The sequence below is a fragment of the Echiichthys vipera genome, assembly GCF_963691815.1.
Source record: "Echiichthys vipera genome assembly, chromosome: 12".
Classification (NCBI taxonomy): Eukaryota; Metazoa; Chordata; class Actinopteri; order Perciformes; family Trachinidae; genus Echiichthys; species Echiichthys vipera.
Window position 1 is genome coordinate 15,412,212 of NC_139837.1, and position 27,631 is coordinate 15,439,842.

General features: G+C 42.4%; 3 protein-coding genes across 3 annotated transcripts; 1 reads left to right on the forward strand and 2 right to left on the reverse strand.

Moving 5' to 3' along the window:
* Positions 1-1,737: 1,737 nt before the first annotated feature.
* prima1 (proline rich membrane anchor 1) lies at positions 1,738-12,010 on the reverse strand (the record flags this gene model as incomplete). The annotated part of the gene is made up of 4 exons (XM_083924813.1): positions 11,871-12,010; positions 10,870-11,007; positions 8,461-8,593; positions 1,738-1,837 (listed from the first exon to the last, which is right to left on the reverse strand). Exons 1-4 carry the CDS (start codon positions 11,875-11,877, stop codon positions 1,738-1,740), a joined length of 378 nt encoding a protein of 125 aa, XP_083780939.1. The 5' UTR covers positions 11,878-12,010.
* A 6,145-nt stretch (positions 12,011-18,155) lies between these two features.
* On the forward strand, positions 18,156-18,929 carry LOC310954749 (protein FAM181A-like; the record flags this gene model as incomplete). The annotated part of the gene is made up of 1 exon (XM_083924393.1): positions 18,156-18,929. One exon carries the CDS (start codon positions 18,156-18,158, stop codon positions 18,927-18,929), a length of 774 nt encoding a protein of 257 aa, XP_083780519.1.
* A 712-nt stretch (positions 18,930-19,641) lies between these two features.
* Positions 19,642-25,370, reverse strand: LOC310955070 (ankyrin repeat and SOCS box protein 2-like; the record flags this gene model as incomplete). The annotated part of the gene is made up of 8 exons (XM_083924805.1): positions 25,225-25,370; positions 21,830-21,999; positions 21,498-21,653; positions 21,145-21,390; positions 20,900-21,071; positions 20,119-20,707; positions 19,875-20,028; positions 19,642-19,772 (listed from the first exon to the last, which is right to left on the reverse strand). Exons 1-8 carry the CDS (start codon positions 25,344-25,346, stop codon positions 19,642-19,644), a joined length of 1,740 nt encoding a protein of 579 aa, XP_083780931.1. The 5' UTR covers positions 25,347-25,370.
* Positions 25,371-27,631: the final 2,261 nt, after the last annotated feature.

The window sequence follows — 27,631 nt, forward strand, 5'->3', positions numbered from 1 at the left end:
ACACACACGCACACACACGCACACACACACACACACGCACACACGCACACACGCACACACGCACACACGCACACACACACACACACACACACACACACACACACACACACACACACACACACACACACACACACACACACACACACACACACACACACACAGATTTAATGTATAAAAGCAGAGCAGTGTTGAGTGATGCTCCAGTTCAGCTCAGTTGTGTTTTTCCAGCGGGGACGTAAAGGATGCCTGTGACAGCACTGAGTCACACACATCCCTGCTGAGGCCATCCTCTGTGCAACCTGATCTCTGGCTATTGGCTAAGTCTCCTGTCTCTCACCAGTCACAAGGTCAGCCCTGGGCTCATGTCCCCTGTTTCTATAGAGATGGGCTAAGCCCTTCTTGACAGATAGAAAAATGAAGATTGTCAAATCCAAAAAAAAGCGTGGCTGAAGGCATATAGCTGACCCCAAGATTCTGAAACAACAGGATTTTACCAAATGACTTAAAGCATGTTTAGCCTGTTGAGGTGGGGGCTTGCCTTGAGATAACAAATCAAAATGGGGACTGGTATTATGATGCAGCACAGAAATAATGTTTGGAACACACACATTCACATAGCACATCATAGAGACGCCTGACTTTTGAGCGGAAGTCTCAGGGTAACAGTGAAAAGCATGTCAAACACCCAGAGACAAAACAACTGATACCAAAACTCTTTGTAGAGCAAGCGCGTTTTCTGCATCAGTGTCTCAACAAACTGACAGCAGGCTTAAAGCATTGGAGCATCACACATGAATTATATGGTCTATAAATTATTCACTTAAAAAACAGAGCTATCAAGAAATAAAATGGATTCATCAAGATGTTCTAGATTTGTAAAGATGTGAGTAACTTACAAGACAGTTTTTTTTTATCTTAAGTAGAAAAATAAATTCAAAAGGTAGATAAGTAAATAAATCAGGCAAATAAATAGATGGATGACTGAAGTATATTACATTGAGCTGAAGTCTTCAGTGGCATTTTTGGCATGGTGAAATAACCAGAATGTCCCATGTAGATGTTGTTGATCCTCCTTTTGTTTGTTTTTATATGGATTTCTTTAAATTGCATAGTCAGATGAATCCACACCTCAGAGCCAGGACTGACAGGAACATCATGCCTTCAACAAAGCATCTGTCTCAAAAATGGAGAACAAAAGATGGACAGTGTGGGGATTGGAATATAAAAAATGTTGCATTCACTGTAAAAACTGCATGCACGTTATGTATTGTGTGTGATGGGCTTGTCCTGTCTGGTCGCTCGTGGGACTGCAGGGATGCTGTATTGTCTGTTGTTCCATTGCAGATGTCAACATTGTGTGAGGTCTGGATCTGCGGCAGACTGGCAGACAGTCCCTCTCCAGCCAGCAGCCAACCAGCCTGTCAGCAACACTTGCTGTTACTAAGAGCATAATGTTTAGCCTGCTGTGCCACATTCGACACCATGGGGGTTTGTGGATTTTTCTCTTCGTCCTTTCTGCCTTGATTTTTTTTCTCCTTCCATCTTTTGCAGCTCCTCTTGAGCTGAATGGTGTCTTCAGTCCGGGCAACATGCCAAGTAAAGGGGGAAGGTTTACCTATGTGAAAACCTTGGGTAAAACCCTGTTGCATTCTGGGTGAAAAGGGATTGTTGTATTTTTGGGGAAACTGATAGATGGTAAAGGTGATGTCACTTCCTGTGTGTTTACCGAAAAACAGTCTATACCACAGTGTTGTTGGTACCCATGGCCTTCTTGTTACGGATGCTCATGGCATATTCCCCGCGACTTGTCCCATTCTCCTCTTTTCGTAGTGGTTTCCTGTGGATAAACATTTTTAAAAAGTGAAGACACATTCCTTGAAAAGTTACATTTGCCCTCAGCTGAAGGCCACGTCATTAAACAGAGTTTCTAGACTGTTAATCTTTAGGCTGATTTGATTTCTCAGGCTGCTCTGGGTGGATACGCTGGCCTCAGCAATCCTTTCTAATAAGCTCAATGTTCAAAGGTCATTTTTGCAAGGAGACAGTAGAGAAAGATACATTGCAACACGGGATAAGGCAATTACGGATCTGACTGGTAGATGCAATCTTCCCCTAAGTAATGAGTATGTGTGTGGCTGTCAAAACAACTTGGGAATAACATTGATACATAACCTCCTCCCAACACTGGTTGCGCGGTGTCCTTTCTATGAGTACGTTCTGGTGGAAAATAAAGCTGCAACACATGATCCCCTTGCTGCCATTGGCCCTGTGGAGAGCGGTATCATTCAATGCAGCCCCTTTCATGCACTACTCGGTGCCTTTGTGGTTATTATATTTGTCCAGTGTACTGTGGCTTCTGCACCGACCCCCTCAGCTGCTCTCCCCTGCTTGGGCTTATGTAACTCAGAGACAGATCTGAATACAGTTAGTACAGTCATTGTCCCACTCAACACTGTACTATGCCTCCATTGCCACAGAGGACCCTTGAGCGACATCTTAGCTCAGCGTCTCCTCTCCTCCCCTCTGAAAGCTCTGGCTGGCCGGTCCAACTTTGACAAACAGTTATTCCCAGTCCAGTCCAGCGCACATCTTTCTGAATTCTCGGGCAGTGTGCAGCGAAGGAATCCTTACAGGGTGAAATGAGCTCATACACCACATAATGCAATTTAATACAACAGGGTAAGAATAACAGTTTGTTAGTGTATCGTGTTTAGTATTTGTCGAGGCTGCATCACAGAGAGAGAGATGAGGATGGACATTTAAAAACATTTTTTAAAGAGACTATGTAACTTTTCAAAAAATAAATGACACAATCTTGAAATCTTGTAAATGAAAAGTTGAATTCATAAACAATAAAATGCACTGTCAATTCAATGCACCAAAGGGTTTTGCTGCTGCAGCCTTTTCTGGTCTGGTATGACTACTAACTTACGGCAGAAGTGTTATCTAACATTAGACAGATGTTGCGTATAACTGAGTTAGTTAACTGACTCTGAAGTGTCAAAATCTGCAGTTCCTCAAATGGTCGCTTGAGGCAATTGCCATAGGGTAAAAATGCTCAACTTTACAGCAGGAATAAACACGTGTACAAAAGAAATCTTTTGGTCTCTGTGGCTAGCTTCACCCTTCATGACAACTGTAGAGGAATTTTAATATAACTCTCCTATTTAAATTGTATAAAGCCTTCTGCACAATTAAGGGCGTGGCCACTTTGAGTGTCTGGTGGATGCCATCGCAGACGGCAAGCATAGACTGTAGGCTTCATTTATCCTGCCTCTGCTCCATCCACGCTCCACCTCTTTGCACATTTTTTGAATTAGCTGGAAGTGAGGTGGCGTAAGGTGCTGCCAAGATGGCGATGGCTGAAGCCACCGGGAGCCTCCCACTTTGAGCTTTATGTTGGCTCTTCAGAAACCTATGGGTGATGTCATGGAGACCACGCCCATATTTTCTTTTCAATTATAATTCATTTACAGTCTAAGTCTACTTGTGCTTTTGTACACTACATTTGTAGCATATGCCATTAATATGTCATTATACCATGACTGCCACAATAATACACTGACTTTGAGACAGAATTTTGTACTGCTGTTGTACGATACTTGGTTATATTCTTTATGTTATTATGTCCATGAACTCAAAACCTTACCATTATTTGAAACAACACCCTCGATAAGATCCCATAACAACAAGTTGTAGCATTTATTATATGCATCATACATCAGATTGCATTATAGTTTCTGTCCCCATGTGTATTTACACACCGTCTGAGACAGAAAAATAAAAATGGACAGTTGATGTAACGCTTTATAATTTCTGTTATGTGACATGTGGTCGTATTTTCATGACATTTCTCTGGGATGTTATTTGATTGATAGTCTAGTAATTGTTGTGTATATTGTGTAGGATGTGTACTTTTCATGCAAATGCTCATTTTGCTCATTTTCCCCTCTGCTGTCAACTAAATTATTCTGCTGTCTCTTTCCTTTGCTCCCACACACTTTAGCCAATCTGATTTCACCCTACCTGTTTGTCAACCACCTTGTTGCTGTCAGGTTTTAAAACGGTTCCTGTCTTGGCTGTTTTTCAGTTGTTTTTCAGCTGTCATTTCAGCGCCGTGAACCATCTCTGCCCCTCCACCTCCTGTGTTCCAGATACTTTCATCTGTCAACATAGTCACTCTCAGAGTCGTTACCCGTCAAGATTCTCGACTCAAAAAAAAAAAAGAAAAAAAAAAGTTCCAGTGGGGTCTTAATAATAAACACTCTCAGTATGCATCTTGTCATTTTTAGCTATGCTAGCAGCATGGCCCTAGGGATTTAAATTCCAATGCCAGTCACTTCATCACTTTGGTCCTGACCTCAAATGGAAATGGATGGATTGCCACAAAGTTAAGGCATTTCAAGAGGATGACACCTATACCGACTTTGGTGATCGCCTGACTTTTCCGCTAGTGCCACCATTTGTTTGAAATTTGTCCTTTTTAATTAACTATCTCAACAATTGAAGGGCTTGCCATGGAATTTAGTGCAGCCATTTATGTTCCTCTTGAGAATGAATTGCAATAACTTTGATGTATGACCAATGACATATAAAACTACTGACATTCCCACCACCCTTGGCTATACTCTGCTTTGGGTTGTATAGCAAATGTTAGCATGCTAACACACTAAACTGAGATCACCAGGAACATTGTACCTGCTTAGCATTACAGTTAGCATTGTTGCAGGGTAATTCCTGTTTCCAGGGTCAAATCTAATTGATATGAACATTGTGGGAGATTAGTAAGGGCTATCTTCACAGTTCAAAAGCCAAACTAATGAAGGGAGATAACATATATAATATAATAATATAACAGTAAAAATCCATTCTGCCACTGTGATATCAATGTCTATAGAAATATATCAACATCTAAAGAAGAAAAAGGAAAGTTTTTTGCCCAGAAATGTGAGGGCGTAGCTCAAGTAAAGGCTAATTAATCTGTAGGTGCGGGATTTTAATACTGACCTAGAGAAATATACATTGCTAAGAACATAAAACCCTTAGAAGGGGCTTATTGATGAGTCATATTAAGAGGATATTAAGCTGGGTAACATACAGTAGATACGCTCCCCATTGTCACGTTAGCATTTAGCTCACAGCACTGCTGTGTCTAAGTACATCATCACAGAGCTGCTAGCATGGCTGTAGACTCTTTAGTCTTGTTATAAAGTTATCCAAAAAAAATAAAAGTATTAAAATTATACCAACTTTCCTTACATTTTATCTGAAGCTTAACACTGTACGTTGACTTTTCTTTGCAAATGTATAGTCTCAGGTTGATTATGACTTGATTTGGATTTGAATTTGGATTGTCATGTAGGACCAAGATGATTATGAATAACTGTTGCCCACAATAAATGTCAGATGTTCTTTGTGAACATTGCACACTGCATTCAATCTCTAATTGTTGGGGTTGTTGACGGTGATGCGAGCTAATGGCTCTCCCACAAAGTTGTAAACAAAACGTGAGGGGATGACTAAGAGTTCCTGTGGGACTCTGTCAGCTGGGAGGGGTCGTAATGCTTAGGACACCAGGGATACATGCCAGCCATATAGGACAGATGCTGCTTGCTGTGTCCCCTTGGGACCCAGGGAAAGCCTCGGAATAGAAACTGACCAGCCCCAGGGTGGAAACACATTGTGCCGCGGGGGAGATGATTGGCGGATGCAGCCGCAGCTAGGGGAGTTGGGATACACCAAAGTTTTCTCTAAGTGACAGATGGCAGTGTTTACAGCCAGTCTGGGAATTCTTCTCCTTGGAATAAAAAGTCAACGGGGTTGTTAGTTGTTATGCAACATCCTCTCAACTTACTATAATTTTAATTTGGACATTTATGTTGACAGTTCAGTCTTTCATCTGTTATGTAGTAAAAGGCCATCTGACGGTGGTGATGTACAGACTGCTTGAAGGTGCTTTGGCTCTGTTTTATTCTCCCAGGATGTAATCTTTACTCAGACTGACCATGTCGCTCTGGGCCACCACACAGGGCAGAGCACTTGGGCCTCAAACCGACCTCTACTCAGGCCTTCAATAATAGATGCCATGCTGTTGACACATGGCAGGTGGCAACACAACACTTCACAGGTTAGATGAATATTTCATATCAAAGCTGTGCAATCACAGCGCGTATTCCTGTTTGAAGTTTGGGGAATGGATCACGGTGAAATTGGGACATGTGTTGAGCTGTTTACAATTACTCCAGCCATCTGGAAATAAGAGTAACATGTTACGGTTCAAAGAAAACACATTAAAAAACAGACTGTAAAAATCTGTCACCGGTTTTGATGCCGGTGCCGCTATAGTAATTTGGAAAATAAAACAGAGGAGATCAATAATTAGTAAATATTGCATTTGAAACCATTTTGCCTGACAAGTATTTACATTTTATCATATCTCTGTTTGAGTATTTTAGATAATGTATTGCCCTTGGACAGGAGCAGCAGTCATGTATTATCTGTCTTTCGACAAGTCTCCCAGTGCAGTTAGTGACGGGGTAAAGCATCTAGCTTCATTGGACAGTTGGTAAGAGTTTTGTTTGTTTTGGCTCCTTGGATGGCTGACAGCCTGGACTGCAGCATCATGTCTTTTGCTTTGGATGGCACAGCAACAATGAAACGCAGCATGTGTCTGAATCCTCTTCTCTATGCTTGCACACACCAGCCTCCCTGGTGTTGTGGACTCTGAATAGAATTGTATGGAAGTGTTTTTTCCTTTCCAGCCCCTTTGCTTCTGACACATGACTGGCAGACAAAGATTATAAAAAATAACAAAAGGCCAGGAGGGCTGGGACCCGCAGAGCTAGCTCCTCTGCTGTCTGTGTTGCTCAGGCCTTGGCCCTCGGCCAGCTGATTTTCATTGGGAAAGCCCGGAGCACTGAGGGGCTGGAGGGGCTATATATAACTGGCTGTGTTATTCTCACTGACAAACCCTTTCTCACATTGTTATTGACTAAGGCGCTCAATTACTGCCTTTGCTTCATTTCGTAGACAACATTTTTTCTGTCCTTTTCACTGTTTTGTTTCCTCTCCCTTCCACTCAGGAACGATGGATGGTTAGAGCATTCGTGATACATGTTAAAGGAATCACATTTTTCCCTGAACTACTTTGCTATTGGTTGGTGACTAATGAATGTCTAATAAGGCCAGTCTGGCTGGATCAGTGTGTTTTTTCTTCTCATTCAGAGTGGAGGGCAGCTCTGCGTGGCACAAAGTCTGCAGTCTAGAGCCCATAGAGCTTCAGGACACGACCCGCTTGCATGTATAAAAGATGTGGCCCGCGACTGAATGACTGCGCAAATTAATTCATAAATAATGACTTGGGTTTGGGGCTAGAGCCTGTATTGCAACAACACTTTTCTACCACTGCTGCATTAAAAAAGGTGCCCCTTGGCTACACAGGGGGCTGGAGAATTGCCATAATGAATTCCTGAGCCAACCACCCATTACTTCCGCTGCCTGACTTTGCCTATTTGTTGTTTGAAGACAGGAGAAATAGAGTTTTGCTGAGGAAAGCCAGCAGGCTTAATATAATTTCATAAATATAATAAAATACAATAATAAAATTATATAAATACACATGCATAAAACATAAAACTCCCTGATTTAACACACACATCTGTGGCTCTTCTCACACGGGTGTGGGAGAGTCAATGTTTATGTCATATTTTTATAGAGTGTGTAAATATGCCAAGATGATGTATATATGTATGTAAAGATGTTGTGAGTTTATGGATGGGTGCACACAAGTCTCCTCTGCATGCCTCTCTGTGCATGTGCAGTGCTTTGCACGATGCGTGTGTTTGTTAAATGTCTGCGAACATTAACATGGATGTCAGAGTGCATGATGTGTGACACCGTGCTGCCTGAATGTCACACAGAGAATTGGGTCTGGGTTGTGCTTTAGGCTAAATCCTCACGCAGCCTTTTCTCTAATAAGCCAAATGGAGGAAACAGTTCCCGCTGCAACAGCGGCGTCTTGGGATTCCTCTGCTCGCCTCTAGCTTTCACTTTCATGAATCCAGCTGCCGTTTTAGGAAGCTTTAGACACTCATGCAAATTAGAATCAACACAGTATTGTAAAGTCGGGTCCTCATGCAACTCAGTGCATTCATTTATAGGATGTTACTCAGCATAGTGGATCTTTCTCAGTGACATTTACAATCCATTCCATTATCTAACCTCTGACCTCATTGTGACCCAGCGGGGTGATGACAGGACCATCGTAGCCTCACGCATAAAGGCAGGAGAGATAGTACAGTCTCCCATGGGTCAAATTGCACATGAAATGTTGAGTGTTCTGTCTGTGAAAGTTCCTATTTCAATAAGTCATCGCTTGAAAATAAAAAGAGATATTTGCCAGTGGGAGCAAACTGAAATATAACAAGAACAGAACAGTTAAGAAAAAAAGTGACATCCAACCTCTTGATGGCCTTGTAGCAGATGATGATGGCTGAGAGGAGGAAGACAACTGAAGCACACCCCACTGTCCCCAGCACTACAATGTCCATCTCCATCCACCAGGGCCTCACCAAGGGCACCATGGGCTCTGCCACTTAGAAAACAAAAAAAGAGAAGAAGAGGGAGCGGGGGGAGAGAGATTTGGATACAAAAGAATAGAATTAACAAAAATAAATCAGAAAAATCCGTCAAAATCAAACACTGACTTGATATCCTCAGTGATTGTGTTATACAACATGACAACAGAGCAGTATGGAAGTGATTGGCTTCCCTGGGCTCTAAGTGGGAAATAGCCGTGTCCTCGCCTGTTCTGTAGGTCTTAGGTTCAACGTTCAAAGATATCCAACCCGACACTATGAATCATTTAAGGTCCCGCCAGCCTTCCTTACACCAGCACTCTTGTCCACACCAATTACTGTTGCAGGAACCTCCTGCTCTTTCCACATTAGATCTGTGGTGTAAGACCACTCACCGGGAATGTTGTATAACATTATGTGCATCAGCAACTTCTCCCTTCTCTTTCTGCAGCATTTGATGCTCTCCCAGCATCTATAAATCAGTTTAGTCATGTGCATATCTATCTATGAACGCTGGTTTGTTCCAGTTTCATGCTCCTGAAAAATTACACTGCTGTATATAATGACAAACTCGTAGCTCTTGCATGTACGGTTATTTTGTTATGAATGTCAAGAAGGGTTTACACCATAGCAACAAATACTCCTTAGTAATGCTGTGGACTATTTTCCAACACAGCACATTTCTACGAAGCAAATAACAAGGCACGGCTCTCCCCGGTACAGCACACCACGTCATAAGTCACTATGAATTTAAAAGCTCTTCTCAGCCAAACTTCCATTTTAATCCTGCGTTTTGTCAACGGCTGTAGGATTTAATTCAGTCAGTGGTAAGGATCTACTTCATTGTGATAAAGCACACTCCTTTGAAGGACTTCGGAAACCATTTTTAGCACACAGACTTCTTTAACAGTGCCAGTTTTCCTAACATTTTACTAGACATTTTGGTAGATAGATAAGGTCTCAGTCATTGTCCCAGTTTTTCACATTAGATATGCATATTCATTGCATTTAAAAAAAATACCGTTTAAAGCATATTTCAGCTCTAACTGTTCTGCAAATTGGGCTACAGAAGGAACATCAAGATAATTATGCGCCTGTATAGATTAAATGGGGATCTGAAGAAAAAAAACTCCCTTTAAGTGAATAATTCATGGTGTCTCCACCCTCTGCAAACATTTCTGTGTAAAGTTGAAAAGGAATAAAAATTGACCTGCTTATCATATTCATCTTGACACGCTGCTGTTCATAGATGCAGCGTTGACAGGAGTTTGCCATTCAAACCCCCACCTTATCTTACAGTCAGATGGTCCTGACAGCATTTACGCAGTGACCAACATTTATAGAATGGTCTATAACTCTCAATAGGTAGCTCACATGGTGAGTCAGGGGAGAAAAGGTCCTTTTAAATTGACCAGACAGAATGAAATCATTGGATCTGATTGATTAAAACCTTTACACTGCTGCCTGTTGAGACTTTAATGATTAAGTGCTCCTCCCTACTCATAACATTAAGGGCTCAGGGTGAGTGATTCTAAAGAGTCACACTAATAGCTCAGAATGGCTGCATCATCAGCAACGCCTGTCCCATATTTCAGTGCACTGTTCATTAAGGTGCTTGAGACTACATACAAATCATATCAACTTTCAGCAAGCAGGCTGCTAAAATATGCTGCCTTTCTGTCAATGGATTTACCATCTCAGAGGGAGTGTCCGAGGGAAAACTGCCGCAACAGGCAGCAGATCCACACAGTACACAAGCACTAACACACAAAACACACTTTTATTGCTGCCAGCTCAACTTCAAAACAAAGCTAAAACCACTGGGCTGGTTCATTAGTCCCTTATCTCTATCAAATTAAAGATAATTTAATTAACTCATCTGTGTTTTAATCAGGGGTCCTCCGGGGGAAACCCTACCACCGAACCACTGAGCTTGGCAGCCCAGCAGGCATGGATTTCACAGGCAGCTGGGTACTCCCCAAGGTCAGACTTGGCATAAATTAGTCCTGTGTTCAGCTGTCAACATCCTGCTGGCTCCATCACACGCACAGACGCACACGTGCAAAACAGTGCCCATGCACGGGCGCTCACACAGTAATCTCAGGGGGTTGACGGAACATTTTTCTTTTAAGCATAAAAGGAAACACTTCACGTCAAAACATTTCCTTCAGACAAGCCAGTTGCTTGACACCTGCATTTGGCTAGGAATGAGATCCAACTGTGGGGCGAGAGCAGACTGAGAGTGAGACAGACAGACTTGGAGCGAGACAGGTGTCAAACCTGGGAGTCTTACCTGTGGTGCCCAGTAGCCGCGGGGGAGGCGGTGGAGGCGGCGGAGGAGGAAGGGGAGGGTATCTTCTACAGTGGCATGCCAGCTGGCACTGTTCACTAACTTTCTCCGCCACAGTCCGTGAGCATGACCTCTGGAGTTCTCCCTTATGGTGAGGGAGAGGAGAGAGAACAAGAGAGAGACAGAGGCATTGAAATGACTGGCACTGTCCTTCAGTGCATTACTCATGAGTGCCATCAGCACAACACTGTGCAGCACAAATGGAGATGCTTGAACACTCAGCAGCCTCTTAGTTAGCAGCACTGTGGATATCCTCTCAGCATTCTTTTCGTATCACAGATCCAGTGTTGTTGTCACCGGGGCTGCTGTGTATGTAGTACATGCAGAATAGTATCACGTCTATGGCTGCAGCCCGCTCCCTGAAAGAAACCACCCACCAACAGAGTGGGCAGCAGGCTGCCCCGAGGAGTGTGCGTGGGTGGACTTGGAAACTCAAGCAGATCACATTACACATGAACCCTGGCAACACTGTGTGCGTGTGAACAACAGCTCACCACTATCTGTAGGCAGCAGCGCAGGGCAGAGGTTAGAATACTCATCACTAACATATGCCTGCTGCAGGGATCCTGGTGGGATAACTGAATACTGTTATCATGAAAACACAGTTGGCTACTCCATGTTCCCACTACAAGAGAGCTGAGCGTGTGTGTGTTGTGTGTGCGTGTGCAAAGCTACATTTCTCATGCCAACTCTACACATGCATGTCTGCCAGTATTTCTTAAACACAGGTGACTGGTGATCCCAACATCTGGTGTAAACACACAAGCAATGCATTGCATATTAATCGCAGCATAATGAGTGCATAAGTTACTTGAGAAAAAAAAAGAGAATCAGTTCTACAGCTCTTATCCATCAGTAAATCAAACTCAGTCAAAATCAGTTACATTAGGGTAACATCATCTCATGCGTAAATTGAAGTGCACGCGTCTGATCATGATCCTTACCTGGCATGAGAGTAAAAACAGTGAAAGAAGGCAATGACCGAAGAAAAAAGGCCAAAAACTTAAAGTAAATGGCATTAGATCTTGGACCAGCATTCCTCTTGCGCTGTTCTCGAAGATACTAGGCAGCGATTCCAACAAATGAATGCAGTATACATAGGCTTGAACTGTTTGGGAAATAACCATCCACCCTGTCCAGTTCAGCGGCGATATCTGTGACAAGCTACTCCAGAAATAGTTTATGCCACAATCATTTTCCTCTTGAAATCCCGTTGTCGATAGCATAGGACAGGCGAGCCGTTGGAATGAGTAGCAAATCTCGATTATTCACATCTCGAAAGTAGTTTTTTTTCTTATTGGCACTCAGATAGCGACCTGAATCACGCCGCTATACTCCGTGCAATGTGAGGACGGTAGATGGCCCGTACCTTACATCCCTCCTCGGCTGCAAGCATGAGTGCAAATGGGCCACTCAAGCCATCGAAGTTAAAGAAAAAAAAACGAACAGAGAGAGATCCTCAGGAATATCGTGCGGCAGGATTCCTCACAATAGGATTACACATCCCCTCAACTTATCTAGGCTGAAGACTGTATGGGCGAGTCCGGAGGGCAGAGCCGAGGGTTAAACTGATGCATCCCCCTCTGTGCCAAAATACAGCGGGCTGTTTTATACCGGGAGCATCAACACCGCGCACTTGATGCAGCGCTCACATCAGCTCATCCTGACAGCGTGCTCAAACAAATTCACCCTCCGCTTCTCAAAAAGTGTCCCCTTGAAAAAAAAAAAAAGCACACACAGAGGGAAGATGGTTATGTAGGCGTCTTCAATGTCAGTTTTGTTTGTTTTTGTTTGCTTGTTTATGATTTATTTCTTTTTTTTATTGCTTTTTTTATAGTGGTCCATGCAGAAAGTATAGCCCACAATGCGTGGAGGCGAATCCGTAAGGATGACGCGTACTAGACCGAATTAAAGTCAAGTGGAGAGAGAGAGATAGAGAGAGAGAGAGAGAGAGAGATAGCGAGCGAGCGAGAGAGAGAGAGAGAGAGAGACCGAGAGAGAGAGAGAGAGAGCGAGAGAGAGAGAGAGAGAGAGCGAGAGAGAGAGAGAGAGACCGAGAGAGAGAGAGAGAGAGAGCGAGAGAGAGAGAGCGAGAGAGACCGAGAGAGAGAGAGAGAGAGACAGAGCGAGAGAGAGAGAGAGAGAGAGACAGAGCGAGAGAGAGAGAGAGAGAGCGAGAGAGAGAGAGAGAGAGAGCGAGAGAGAGAGAGAGAGACCGAGAGAGAGAGAGAGAGAGAGCGAGAGAGAGAGAGCGAGAGAGACCGAGAGAGAGAGAGAGAGAGAGAGACAGAGCGAGAGAGAGAGAGAGAGACCGAGAGAGAGAGAGAGAGAGAGCGAGAGAGAGAGAGCGAGAGAGACCGAGAGAGAGAGAGAGAGAGAGAGACAGAGCGAGAGAGAGAGAGAGAGACCGAGAGAGAGAGAGAGAGAGAGCGAGAGAGAGAGAGCGAGAGAGACCGAGAGAGAGAGAGAGAGAGAGAGAGAGAGAGAGAGAGAGAGAGCGAGAGAGAGAGAGTGCAAGACGCCTACCGACTGAAAACACTGCCGTACTCATGTTTGATGTGCCGTGTGCCTGCGAGAACACTCAGTGGCCCAATGTCCTAAAAAGTAGGCTGAGATAAACAATACTGATGTAACCTGGCATTTGCTGCTAATGTTCAGCTGCAAAGACATTTATAAGATATTTATTAGATGTTTCTTTTTCAACCCAAGCTTCATTTTTGATTAGATTTTTTTATTGATATAGTTTATAAGAGGGGATGCTGTATAGGCCAGAGTGCAAAGAATCAGACTGAGATGTTTTTAAGAGCAGAGTTGCATAATATTGTTGTTCTTATACAAAGGCACAGTTATGAAATTACCCCACAGCCGACAGCCATGAACACAGAGAGCCAACGTGACATTCACAGTTTACTTACTAAAACAGTGGTAATAAAAACCTTGGTGCTTATTAATAAGGATAGGGAATTAATAGGATTTAGATGTTTGAAATGATTGAATGATGTTTGACACCAACCTGTTATTTTGCATCACATTTATTTTAAAAAGAGCCCTTGTACTCATTCCTACTGACAGTGGGTTACTTTATTGACTTCCATTCTTAAACAATTAATTAGGGAATTACAGAAAATGAATTGTTGACATTGACATTGACATTCTACAAGAATAAAAGCTGCAAATTATACCAATTTCCAGCTTCTCAAATGTGAGATTTCTTTATTTCTATTATATCTTATATAATTGCAAATTAAATATAAGGTTTTTGATTGCTGACATGACAAACCAAGACATTTGGAGACGTGACTTTGGCAGTGGGAAAATGGAGATGGGCATTTTTCACTATTTTCTGACATTTCATAGACTTTCAGAATCAGAATCAGAAATACTTTAACAATCCCAGTGGGAAATTGTTTTTGTTTCAAACTCTAGCTATACAAACAACATATTCAACAACAATATTATACAGATGACATATTTGTAAAAACAGAAACATAAAACAGTATATATATAACTATATATGTATATATAAAATATCAAAATTACAATGGTAAAGTATATACAGATGAAATTCATCAGTTCTGAAAAGAATCGTAGTTGCAGCCGTACCCCTTCTACTGGGATCTTTGTTGTGGAGCCCCAGTACTGTCCCTGAAACTAAAAATCCATTCTCTTGCTTATAGGCACTTCAGCAGCTGACAGTTCCTCTGCTCGCTACACCAGCACGCTGCCCAGCCAGTATGTCGTTTTCATTGCTTATTCATGTTTCATAAATCCACAATCATTTCCTTTGCCCAACGGACTTCTGTTTGAAAGCATTGCAACAGACACGGCAGCCAATTGTGTCACAGCCTGCTTACTCCAAATAACACAAACAGCATCGAAGCCAACTATTCAAAACAACTTTGGATGAAGATCAATGGATTCAGCATCCAGCCCTGCAGCATTTTTGGTATACGGCTGAAGCGTTTATCACGTCTCTTGCCTATCAAAAAGCTCTTCACAGACAGTAATGGGGTGAGCTAATGCACAAGAGCTGTGGATGACTTTTAGAGTGGAAAATCCACATCTGCTGCTGAAGTGCATTTGGGCATACAATGCAGAGATTTTTCAGAGTTTTTTGAAGTATACAGCAAGACTGGGTTTGATGTATAGTTTGCCTGGCGGTTCAGCTCGTCCATCCTCTCCTACAGTCGGTCCCAGTATTGATTATCTGACAGGAGGAAAGCACTACATCCTCCTGGTTCCTTCCTGCCGCCTCACCTCATTCCTACTAACAGCAATCTGCCATAACATACATCACAGCCCTTTTTAACTCAGATAAGAAAACCTCTTAATAAAATTACTGTGGTCTTTCGGTGTTATTATTCTTGCCAATATACTTAATCAGCAAACAAACAGCCTAAAAATAGTACTTGCATCAAATAAAAAGAGTTAATAATACCCTGTGTCACTTAAGGAATATTAATTCTCAGAGAATTTATCTTTACTATCTGTGTACTTCTCTTTTATTAAAACAGTCCTGCCTGGCTGTATCATTGTAGAGGTAGATTGCCATCTAGTGGGAAGGTCTGGAAGCACATGACATTGTTGGACGCACTGAAAAGGAAAGAAAGTGCATTTTTGTCTGAAGTTGGATTCATTTGCTGGACTTGTCTTGTTGTATAGTTTCTTTCTATTTATTTTAAATCATTCATATATTTTACAAAATAAAAATATAGCGAACATTAAGAATGCACTGAAACCATATAGGAAATACATCAGTCTTGTTGCCCATATTATCCTTGTTTGTTATTATTGTTGTTTGCCGTGAAGGTGATCAATTTTCTACCAGTACTCGGTTGTTGCCGTTTTTGCAGTTAACTGGTAGAATTTGACTCCTTTTTTAATCTCCAACACTTCTGATAAATGTATATTTTATAGTTTAATTTGAGGTGTCATGAAGAAATATACTTCCACCCAAAGTCTCCTCGTTGCCTCTAATTCTTTATGATATTTCTACATTTAGTCCTGATTCCCATTTTACATTTAAACCCTGATATACCATAAATAGCTTTTAATTCACTATGATTCATGTTTGATTTCTTATTTGTTTGTATCTTTATCTGGTCTGTTTCTTGTGCTGCTGTAACACTTTGTTCTTCCATGGAGATCAATGCAGTTGAGCTATTTTTGAGCAAAGAAACAATACAAGTGACAGAAAGAAATGGATGTACAGCTTCTGCCGAGGAGCTTGTACAGACAGAGTCAGGTTTCAGTCATATTAGAGATCCACTGGGCTTCTGCTAAAGAGATTTCTGTTACAGAATGCAAACATGGTGAGGAATGATGGTTCAGTAGTTTGTAACATAACTGTACATCACTGGAGACCTGAAACTCTTCTCAGTGCAGTTTGCATATGTGCACCAAAGATATGCAAGTTAAGTGCATATCTTTGGAGCACACATGCATGTGCAGTAAAAGTGCACAAGTTTGGCTGTTTTATGTGGATTGATGGTGCCACATGGCCCTTTTAATTTGGATTAAAGTGGATAGGTAAATAAAGAAATTTGTGTTTTTCATAAGCTTAATCAGCTCAATCCTCCAAATATCTGAAATGCTCACAAACATCCTGTCCACCTGTCTTGGCTCAAGGACGGCGTCACATTGTGGGATTTATGGATGCCACTATGCTTCCTCTTTCTCCCCTAGGAGTGGGGTGACAGGCCAGGGGAGGGGAGCCCCATTGTTAATTGGCCTTTTCAGCTCAACAGAGAGGTGAAGGGAAGAAGGAGAGAGAAGGACAATGAGGTCCCATTGCCTCTCCAGAACAAGAGGGATGTACCGCCTAAAAAGATAGACCAGTCAGAGCACATATAGACCTGCAGGGTTCTCCTCAGACAACCCCGAACTGGCTGAATGAGGCAATCAATCATGTGGGCTGCACTTCACTTGGGATCAATGGCCTGTAGCCTCATATAGACTGCAGAATGTTTTAAAAAATGCTCTGCCTTGGCGCTAGAGTGGTTCAGGGTATGATAGGGTAGCATAGTGCACAAGGATGAGGTGTTACTTACCAGACAAACAGTTTCCTCACATCTCATTCCACTGCTGCTGCTGTTCAATTGGACGATAGGTACTCTTTTTAAACTTCAGTAAGGGGATGAAGCTCAATTAGCATTTCACAAGTCCCCTTTTCCTCCTCCATTGCAACCTTCCCCGCGGAGCCCATGCTTTCTCTGGGGATTGTCCTGTTTTGGGCCCTTGTTGCCGTTGGCAGGGTGACAGTATTCGAGTGTGCAAACTTGTGCTATTGTCCGCAGGCCAGAGGGAGCCATGGAGACCCCATAATATGACACAGGAAAATGTTTGCTGATGGCAATTCTATGGGCTTTGTCCGACTCTTTCTCCTTCATGACGACTCGATTTAAGTCTCTAAATGTTTGACTACAAATGCAGGAGTGCTATCCAGCTCCTTTCCCTTTGTCCCGCGAGGTTTGAATGAGTAATTCAGCCTTTGTGTCGCTCGATTGAGGGGGCAAACAGAAAGACAAGATTCTTGAGCGTTCAAGCCCCTTTCCATGGTTATGCACTCTTTAGATCTCCCCCCTCACCAAATCCTACAGCTGACATCACTCTTGGGGAGGGTACGAGGGGTACTATGGTAAAGACTCGACTTTAACAGCTCCAGAATAAAGTTAGAATGCACGAATACTTCAGCAATACTTGCACTCATTTTTATTCATGCACAATCCGGATTTTAGGAGATGTTTGGCCAACGCGCGGAAATCACCGTGTAGGAGAAATATCGCATCCCCTTGGCGGCTCTTTCCAGGTCTCCATGACAACAATTTGCAATGGTGAAGAATTCGATACCAGGGCGCTTGGAGGCTGATTGGGGTGCATTGTGAGAGGCCTGGGGTCGCTGATTGGTTCAAGGAAAGCACCATAACTACAAGGAGTTTATATTCATTCAACTTGTTGAAGTGCTCCTGCGGCAGCCTGGAGAGAAGTCTGTGCTTGGACTGTGGCTTTGAGAGAGTCTGGATTCATCCAGCAGTGGTGAGTAAAGGCTCTTTACTCTTTAAATAATATCAACTGGGAGTCATCACATTCAATTTAGGCTTGATTGCAGAAATCCTACAAGAGTGAATCATGCGCAATTACGCAAAGCCTTAATTTGGTTTCTGGTTTTCCTTTTAGATCTTGACGGTGGAGCTCCAACATGGACTGAGTTAATCAAAACCTTTGCAAAAATGGCGAATACAGACAGTGAGGTCAAGACGTTGCTGAATTTTGTGAATTTGGCATCCAGCGATATCAAAGCGGCATTGGACAAGTCAGCCCCGTGCAGACGCTCCGTGGATCACAGGAAATATCTACAGAAACAGCTGAAGCGTTTCTCTCAGAAGTACTCCAGAGTCCCAAGATGCCACACGCACAGGTCTGCAGAGTACATGTGCGCCAAACCGGTGGGGACTGCTCACCAGAGTGTGAAGGTCACTGAGAAGGCCAGTGCGGACGCTCAGTGTGGGGAGAATGCGGGGAGCGCCGTGGAGCAGGTGCCTATGAGGAAACGTCAACTACCCGCCTCATTTTGGGAGGAACCTAAGTTGACCCAAACTAAGAGGGAGCACTCACATTTAGGATTGAAAAAGCACACTGCGGGCCCATCTGAGGGCAGTGAAAACGAAAAGAGGAAAAGGAGTAATGATGATGACGCAAAGGCTACTCTGTCTGCGTCCAATCGACGCAGCTCTGCGGATAAAGACACACTGAAATTGGACGTGACCTCTCACCACTGTGTGAGTATGTGCGGCTGCTGCCCCTTCCAGTACCACGGACACCAGGTCCTCCACAGTCACATTGTTGTCCCCCATCCTCCCCTGGGACTGTGGAGCAAAGCAACAGAGACAGAGAGACCTGAGCATCCGTATGGACAAAAAATTCACACGCACGTTGTGGTCAAACCCATACCGACCAAACCCACCGTCCAGTCACCGATCTTCAGTGTGTTTGGATTCATTTAATCACCCTACTAATGGAGCAGTCACACGAACATGTGTAAATATGACTAATTATTCTCACTTTGGGTTCTACAAAGCCAACTCTTTATCTTTCAACATTTATGAGACACTTTCTCAAGCACTTATTGGAATGGTTCATCTATTTTTATTGTTTAAATCGAAAGGACCAAGTTGCACTTGCAGAATAACTTCATCGTGTTCACTTTCATGCCAGTCTGATGCCTTCCAAGTATCTGAAAAGTGACAGGAAGTTAAAAGGTTTCTACTTTTAGGTTTCTGCTGAGGATGACTGCTCTTTCTTCAGTACCAAAAGTCGTGCAAATGAATGAGAACATCCTCTTTTAGTTTCCTCTTTCAACTATGAGAATAGAATGTGGGGCATATATTGCTTTTTCTTTGTCAAAGGAATGTTTGATAGGCACATTTGAAACAATTACTTTAATTTTTTAAATAAATAATTCAACTTTCCTCAAGAACTCCTTTGGGCATTGGATCATTTTTGCTTTTATTGAGCTGCGTTTATGTGAAACTACAAAACACCCTGATGGACAGATTAAAGAAACTTGTCGTCACGTCACATATGTTATAATTAGATATTTTATACATAGAGAATTGCATTTACAGATCAAAGATATTGGATGCAACTAAAAAAAGAAAAAAATGATAAATTTAGTCACATCTCTGATGCTTATATTGCTTGAAGTGCATTTTAAAGTCAGTCATCCAGGCTCAGGTATCTGATCAGTCTGTCTGGCAGAGGTAGACTTGTGACACATTTTAGTCTGTGTCTCCCCATTTGGGTCCGAATCCTGAATCTGCAAAGGTGCAGCAGCGGACGAGGTGATACTGCGGACAAGACAAAGAGGGAGGAGGAATAGGATTGTCAAGTGACAGACAGACAGAGACACGTTTGCATGTTAGGGTGATGAGATTGTGTCAGATGCTTACATGACTTCCTCTTAACAGCGAGCCATTCTTCCCGGCTGTCCAGCAGTTCAGTGAGCTTGCTGCACAGCTGAACATGACCAACGTGCTCCAGCAGCAAGTCTATAATCGGCCCTGCCCATTTACACATAACTGACGTTGAGATCCACTCACAGAACTGAAAAAGAAAGTCAGATTTAAAAAAAAAACGTATGAAGAACATACAAATTTCAGTTATCCATGACTATGCTTTTGCTTTTTTTCACACCTGTGTTGCTCTTTGTGGTGGCTCACTGCAGTTTAAGGGAAGCATATTGTCATTCTGCAAAGCAATAGTTCTTATGTGGGATCCTGCTGATGTTGGGTGAGGGGCACAGCCATATGTACAGGTAAAACAGGAGAGGGCATCACAGCCATTGTCCAAAAGGCACTTTAGTAGAGGCAGATTTTTCATGCAGAGCAGAAGAACAGTGGGGAATGTAGTGGCCCAAGAGGGTATTCTGGCGTTTACATCGGCCCCCCTCTCCAGCAGTAAGGACACAGTGCTGACACAGCCCTGCCGTACAGCCATCAGTAGAGGACTGACCGGGTCCAGGCTCAAACTGGCGCCAGCATTCAGCAACACCTCTGCTGTCTCGGTGCTGCCGTTGGCAATTGCAAAGTAGAGGGCTGTTGCTCGTCGATCAGCGTACTGGATGGAGTGACTGTTGGCCAGTGTGGCGTTTACATCTGCACCTGTCTTGAGTAGCACAGCTGCCACGGTGTGTCTGTTGTACTCTGCTGCCAGATGGAGGGGGCTGACACAACTGTGGCGGAGCCTGGCTCGACTTGTCACTGAGACGAGCAGGGACACAATCCTGAATGCAGAGTGAGGATACAAAGTACATAAAGACTAACAAACACAAAGCAGTATAACTCTTATCATAGCTTAATTCACATCAACCATTCTATTGTACATTATAATCACACATTTTGTATCTGAATACAACATCTTCATCAATGAAATAATAATACCATAATAATTAAATAACCTAAGTTATAGTACTTACTCATGGTGTCCATGTTGGGCAGCAATATGCAGTGGCAGGAGTCCTGAGTTTGTGGGTTTGTTGGCATCCGCGTTTTTAGTCAACAGCACTGCTACACTTTCCTTGTGGCCATTTTTACTAGCCTGGTGCAGCGCTGTGACACCGTCACACGTCTGCATGTTCACATCTGCACCTACAGAAAAACAACGTTTCTTTATTATAACTCAGAAACTCAAAAAGGAGGAATATTATGTGTTGAAAAGTACCTTTCCCAATAAGGTAGCACAGTGCCCTCATCTGTCCTTGCTGAGCTGCTACAATGAGTGGTGTGATGCTGTAGATATTAGGTGGATTGATCGCGGCCCTGGCTCTTATTAACATCTCAGAGATCTCTGTATTGTCTCTGGATACAGCCTCGTGCAGTGCCGTCCAACCCTGACCACACCGCTGGTTCACAGTGGCCCCATAAGACAGAATGAGGCTCACCATGTCCACATTCTCCAACTCACAGGCTACAGAAACAGACAAGAAAATGAGCCATGTGACTGTCATACAGTTATCCATACTGTTGTCTTTTTCTAACTAGTTCCTTTGTATACAGCTGATTTCACAGCAATACCTTTGTACAAAGGGGTTTCTTTGTTCTTGCTGCTGATGTCGGGGTCTGCGCCCGTCTCCAGAAGGCATTGCACACATGACAAGTGTTCACAAGACACAGCGAGCAGCAACGCTGTCTGCTCCTGCAAGGTACGTCTGTCTACTGCACCTGGATGGGCTGGATCAGAAAATATACATATGATACAAACCAGTTGGGTGAGTAATTTAGCATGTTGAGAAAACAGAGCGCCAACAGGTCTTTGAACAGATCTATGTTTTTATTCCCTGTATTGTTCGTCTACACTGAACAAATGCACTGCTCCTAGCCCCCAGTAATGCTTTTTAACCTCATACCCCTCAGTAGGATCTTCAAGCACTCCGTCTGTCCACAGAAGGCAGCATCATGCAGAGGTATCCACCCATCTTTGTTCTCCTTCAGCAGGCTGAGAGGAGAGGATGCTGCTAGATCATTAACAGCCTTCACATCGCCTCCCCTGATGGCAAAGACCACCGGCTCAACATCCCTGTAGGGAGAGAAAAAGACACTTTAATTGACTTAAACTTAAACGCAATCAAGTGAAATTTTAGACACACACCAGCCCCCTCTGAAGGCTAGTTATGATCTTAAATCTTTATATTTAGGTGATTATGTTAATTTTTGGGGGCTTTATTTTACCTAAATAGGCATTTCTTACTGATACAGTATGTTATTAAATCAATATAAATCATGTCCTTTTTATATTCTTCTATAGTTACACAGAAGACGTCAGTTGCGTGCAAGGATCCCGAACACACACATACACACATATGCACGAACACATGCGGGCTGCATGTCAACGTCAACAACAAAAGACTCACTCCGGCTCTGACGTTACGTCGCTCTGACCGTCTCCTCTCCTGCTATCTCCTCGCAGTCGCGGCGGGACATTATTACATTTACCTCCAGCATTGCGGAATTGAGATAAGTATTCAGAATAGCTGAATTTCGTCATTACCGATGAGAGATTTCACGGCAGCGTCTCCTTACAGCGCGGCGGCGGAGCGGCAGCAGCAGCAGCGAGCAACGCCGGGATGGGGCTCAGCTGTGCAGCCTCGGATTATTTTGGGACTGTATTGTCAGGCGGCAGGGTGACAGCTTTATCCTTATATGTCAAGAGACTCGGACATCCAGAGATAAGGCGAACAGCACTGCAGATAACGCAGCCGAAGCCGAGATGTCTTTCTTTTTTAGCTTGAAGCCTTTATCTCATTGGCTGGTTTTCACATTAAACAGCCAGATAATAAAAAAGCACTCATCATAAAAAGCAGTTTGGGGAAGAATAGGTCTGGCACGAGAGGAAGAACACAAAACCAGGCCCAACAATAACAGAAGATCAAAGATAAACCCACCACAATTCACCAGACACTCACTTTTGAATGCCACATTGCAGCCATGAAGGGGGTTATTTGAATCTCAGTGATTAGAGTAAATCCTTGTTTTTTTTGTCAAGAGAGGAGGTAGAGAAAAGGTGTTCAAATCAAATTACGTCACAGTCTGCCCTCTCTTCATCTCATTCACCTCATCTCCAGGCCCCTCCCCTACTGACCTGCCTGACTACCACTGTTTTTTTGTAGCTTTTTTAAAGTGAAATTCCGGTGTAAAATCATCCCAGGCTCTTTTTAGGCAAATACACTCATCAAATAAGCCATTAAGACATTTTTTTCCATGTATGAACTATGAACGGAGATATTCCGGGCAATCGCTAACAGCCGAATGCGACTAACATTGATTAGCTCCGGGCGGCAAGTTTAACGCATTAAAACGGCTTTTTTAACCATTAATACTGCTCCAAATAACACCAAACTTCTACAGTAGCATGACAAGAGTCCCTACACATAAAACAAAGCACCAACAACGTAGTTTATTAAAAGAGTGTTTTGAAAGACTTACCTAGTGGCCCCCGTAGCTCCTCTCCGATTTCTCCGTTAATAGTTCAGACATGAAAATAATGTCCCGATGGCTTATGTGATGAGTGTATTTCCTAAAAAGCGCCTGGGATGATTTTACACCAGAATTTCACTTTAAATCAATTGAATTTAGACATTTTAAAAAGTCAAAGTTAAACTTCCAAGGTGAGTTTACACTCTTCCCTCAGTATCGCTCAGTACCCCTTTGCCGTCCTCCATCTGAGAAGAACCTGATTCATGCTGGAAGATGTACAGAGAACCTCTTTTCACCTAAAATATGATAAACATGTCTTTAAAATACCACCATATGTAATGTGTGTGTATTTGTAGAATGATTTACTGTGCTTATGTGTTTTCACACCAGAGAAAATGAAAGAATCATATTTCAAAGGTATTTATTACAAAATGTAATTGTGAGCACAGGCTTTGTTTTAATCTTCAAGCTTTTGCATTTCTCACAAAATGATTTCCCCTTATATACCAAAATTCAACAATCCCCATCCGTCTAGTCACCCAGTCTAACACCCTTTCAAACTACTATTTCCGGGTCCGAACCGTCCAACAAAACAAACAATAACGTCCATTTCTTTCTTCAATTAGACTCTTTTTCATGGATAGGAAAGCAGTAAAATAACAATTTTGTATTTCTCTTTTTTTCTCAGATCTGTTCAAACAACGGGTAACACATCATTGCGGCATTTCTAGAAATACAAGGTTTGGATCGGCTTTGACCTGGAAATAGTACTTTGAAAGGGAGTTAGCTCAAAACCGTATTAGAGGGCGATAATGAGTAAATTGTGTCCTAACTTTAACTCCAATAAAAAGGTTCATTCCCCTTTAAGGCAAACCATCAGGTGTTAGTTAGAGTCACATGGGCAAGTCACATAAGTATTCATGTTCATGACCTCTGGGCAGAGATTATGAGCTTCATGTGTCTTACTTTAATTTAAATGTGAAGTACCTCATATGGCCTGTAACTAAGTAACAGCAGCCCGCTACAAGTGAATTAGTCAACAGTGTCCCACTGCAGAGCTCCAGGCTCTGGCCCCCTCCAGAGCTGGGACCTCTCAAATTAGTGATTACTCACTAATTCACTCTTAGTGGGCTGCTGTTTCTCCTCAACAAGAAGGTGTACTGTAAAGTAATAGCAGCAGTTTAGACCTGCAGATATTCAAATGTCAGCTCTACAGGCATAGAAATTAAAATAGCTGATGCACACTTAAAGTGAGTCCATAGGCAATAATTCTTAGAGCAGTGTTGCTCTTTTATTTGTGTACTTTTAGTTTTGAAATAAAATAACTGATAATAATGGAATATTATTTTGCCACATTTCACCTCCAGTGTGTGTTACCATGGTGAAATACTGCAGAACTACAATGCATCTTGTTACTGTTGACACCAGATGTCAGATGTCAAAAAGATTGTACCATTTATTTCTCTTCCCACAAACCAGATTGAGCATTAAGCTTATTTTCAGGCCCTTCACCCCCTTTTGTCTGTAGAACAGTCCCCTGTACTAAGTCGATGAGCCACACTAAACAATTTAAACACAAAGTTACCTCAACTATCATCTAAAAAAAATAAAATAAAAATGATTCAAGTTATTCAAGTTATTCCAGGTTACAGTATATAGGATATGAATTAGCACAAAGCATGTTTATCCACATATAATTACTAATTTTAAGATTTCAAAGGGATTACTCGGGAGCTGTTTTGTCATAAGACATTTGCAAAGGGAAATATAATTTGCATATTGTACAGAAATATGAATTGCGTTATGAAGTAATATAATGTTTCCTCACCTGTGTAAGTTTTCTGCTGAGTTGGCTGAAGTGTGGAGACTCAGCGTGCAGGCAGCCAGCCTGTCTTTGACATCATTGTTAAGTCTATTGTAAAGAGACCTGGATCTGCTGGCTGCGATCATCACAGGAGGAGATGTGTTGTCCAGTCTGAGGCGCGGGACATTCAACAGTTACATCTTCATTGACCAGATCAACAGATTATAGATCCAGTAAGTCAGAACACTAACAGTATTGTTAACACAGGTCCCCTAAAACAAAAGATAACATAACAACATGCATGGTGTACACACGTACAACTGTATGGATAAGAGTCCGCGCTCTTTTGACAGAGCTGAAGTCTGCACAGACATCAGCAGCAGCAAGATGCCTTTTAAGGGCATGTTCAACTGTGTTTGATTCCACTTGATTCTGCTGCTCCAGAGGCAGCGCTGAGGCGAGCTTGTGTGTAGTGTTACAGTGAGTTATGGAGCAGAAAGTTGGCATAAGAACAACACATAAAGCTGGCGAAAGTATATTTAAATGACCAAGTGTTTAACTTGCCTTTAAAGCAATTGAAATATAATTCAAAGACTTTGACTCACCACATGACACATGTCCCTCATCCTCATTCACAAAAGTTGCTTTAACATTACAAATGTGTTGATCCACATTGATAACAAGAAGAGTACTGTATCTTTCTGTTGTATCAGCTCTTATCGTCACGCGATGAAGTGTGACTCCGTGAACCCAACTATGACAGCGCAGATTTCAGTTTCACAATCTGGTCTTTGGAAGTGTTTGTGAAGAAGGACACCTCCGTTTAAACTGGAAGTGGCATCTGGTTTACTTGACACAAACAAGTCCATCAGCGTTTCTATTTACAGCTGGAGGAACTAGACTACGTGGACTAGCTCTGAGGCTGTTTCCACATTTCTGAGAAGCCAGACGTTTTTTGGACAACAAACTTAGTTATTTCCCTTTGTTGTGTATGTTGCGCCATTCTGAGTCCAGGTAATGCTGAAAAAAGGACAGCCAGCACAGTTTACCGTCTATTCTTATTATATTAAGCTGAAATATAACAGGAACTGCAGATACACTGTTAAACAAATGTGTTAAAATAAGATATGTACATTAATGCCGGTGCACGTGTTGATTTAGACTGAATATATGGTATATTTAGTGCAGATATAATTATATCCAAACTAGAGGATATAGTTCTAACAAAAACTGGACATTATAATAATGTCATGAAGGTAGGATTTTGTGAAGGGCTGCTGTTTAAGAAGATGAGACAAGATAGTGGTCATACTGAGGGTAGTGTTACATTGCAAAAGTTACATTTTCACAATATGGTGGTTCACATGGAATGTTTCCTCTTTAACATTAGCAGCTTCCTTCTCTCTTTAACACTGTAATTATGGACCATTTTCACAGACTTGACTTGTCATAACACAGGTATATTTACTGTTAATTACTTCTCTGACCCATTTAAGTGTCAGCAGGTCTTGGTCAGCATGAACGGTGGCAGGGTCCTGAAACTAGTAAAGCAAAATGAAGTTCAGCCCTTATTAATATTATTAATTAGCCTATACACCTATGTTTTTTTTCAGCTAGCTCGAGTCAAAATGTCTGCTGGTAAAACTAATGTGGAACCATCATTAACACGTTTTTTCCTCTTGTGACTTCACTGGGACGTTTGACCTTCACTGAGCAGAATGACATACATGCAGAGTTTGACTGAAGGCTGTTTTCACCTTCATCTGCTGAAGAGGGAAAGACGAGTTTCTCTGCGCTTACGTCAAATCTGGATTAAAAGAGGATTTTGTAATGTAAAGACTACAACGACTCATGGTTTAATTGTGTGAGGCTGACAGCAGACCTTTTACTAATACTAACTAATAACTAATAGTTAATAGCTTATTAACTAATAGCTCATCAGTTCACAGATATCACATTTACTAAATTAATTGACTGATATGTGACAAATAAGCTTAATTCCTTTTACAAAAAAGTTTATTTCAGGAACAGTAGTGTAGCATAGTAGAGAAAGAAGCACTAATCAATTGACAACTTAGAGGAGACTGATCAGACATGTTTCAGTTCCACTCATTTCAACAACAACACAAACACAATAAAAAGCTACACATCGGGGGTACTGGTACCGGATCTCTGTGACCATGGGACAGTGCGAAGAGCGTGAGGCCCTGTGGAGAGAATGACTGAATTGCAGTTTTCAGATCACTTCCTGTGTCCACTATAGTGTTAGGCAACAGGCACTAATCATGCGTTAAGTTGCTCTATATCAAATGTAGACCATGCAGTCATGGACGGATTATGAGACCCTTGACCCCTGGGCACAGACATGTAAGAGGCCCCCGTCCTGTCTACACAGGAACACACACAAAACCTCAAAGATCCTATCACTTTG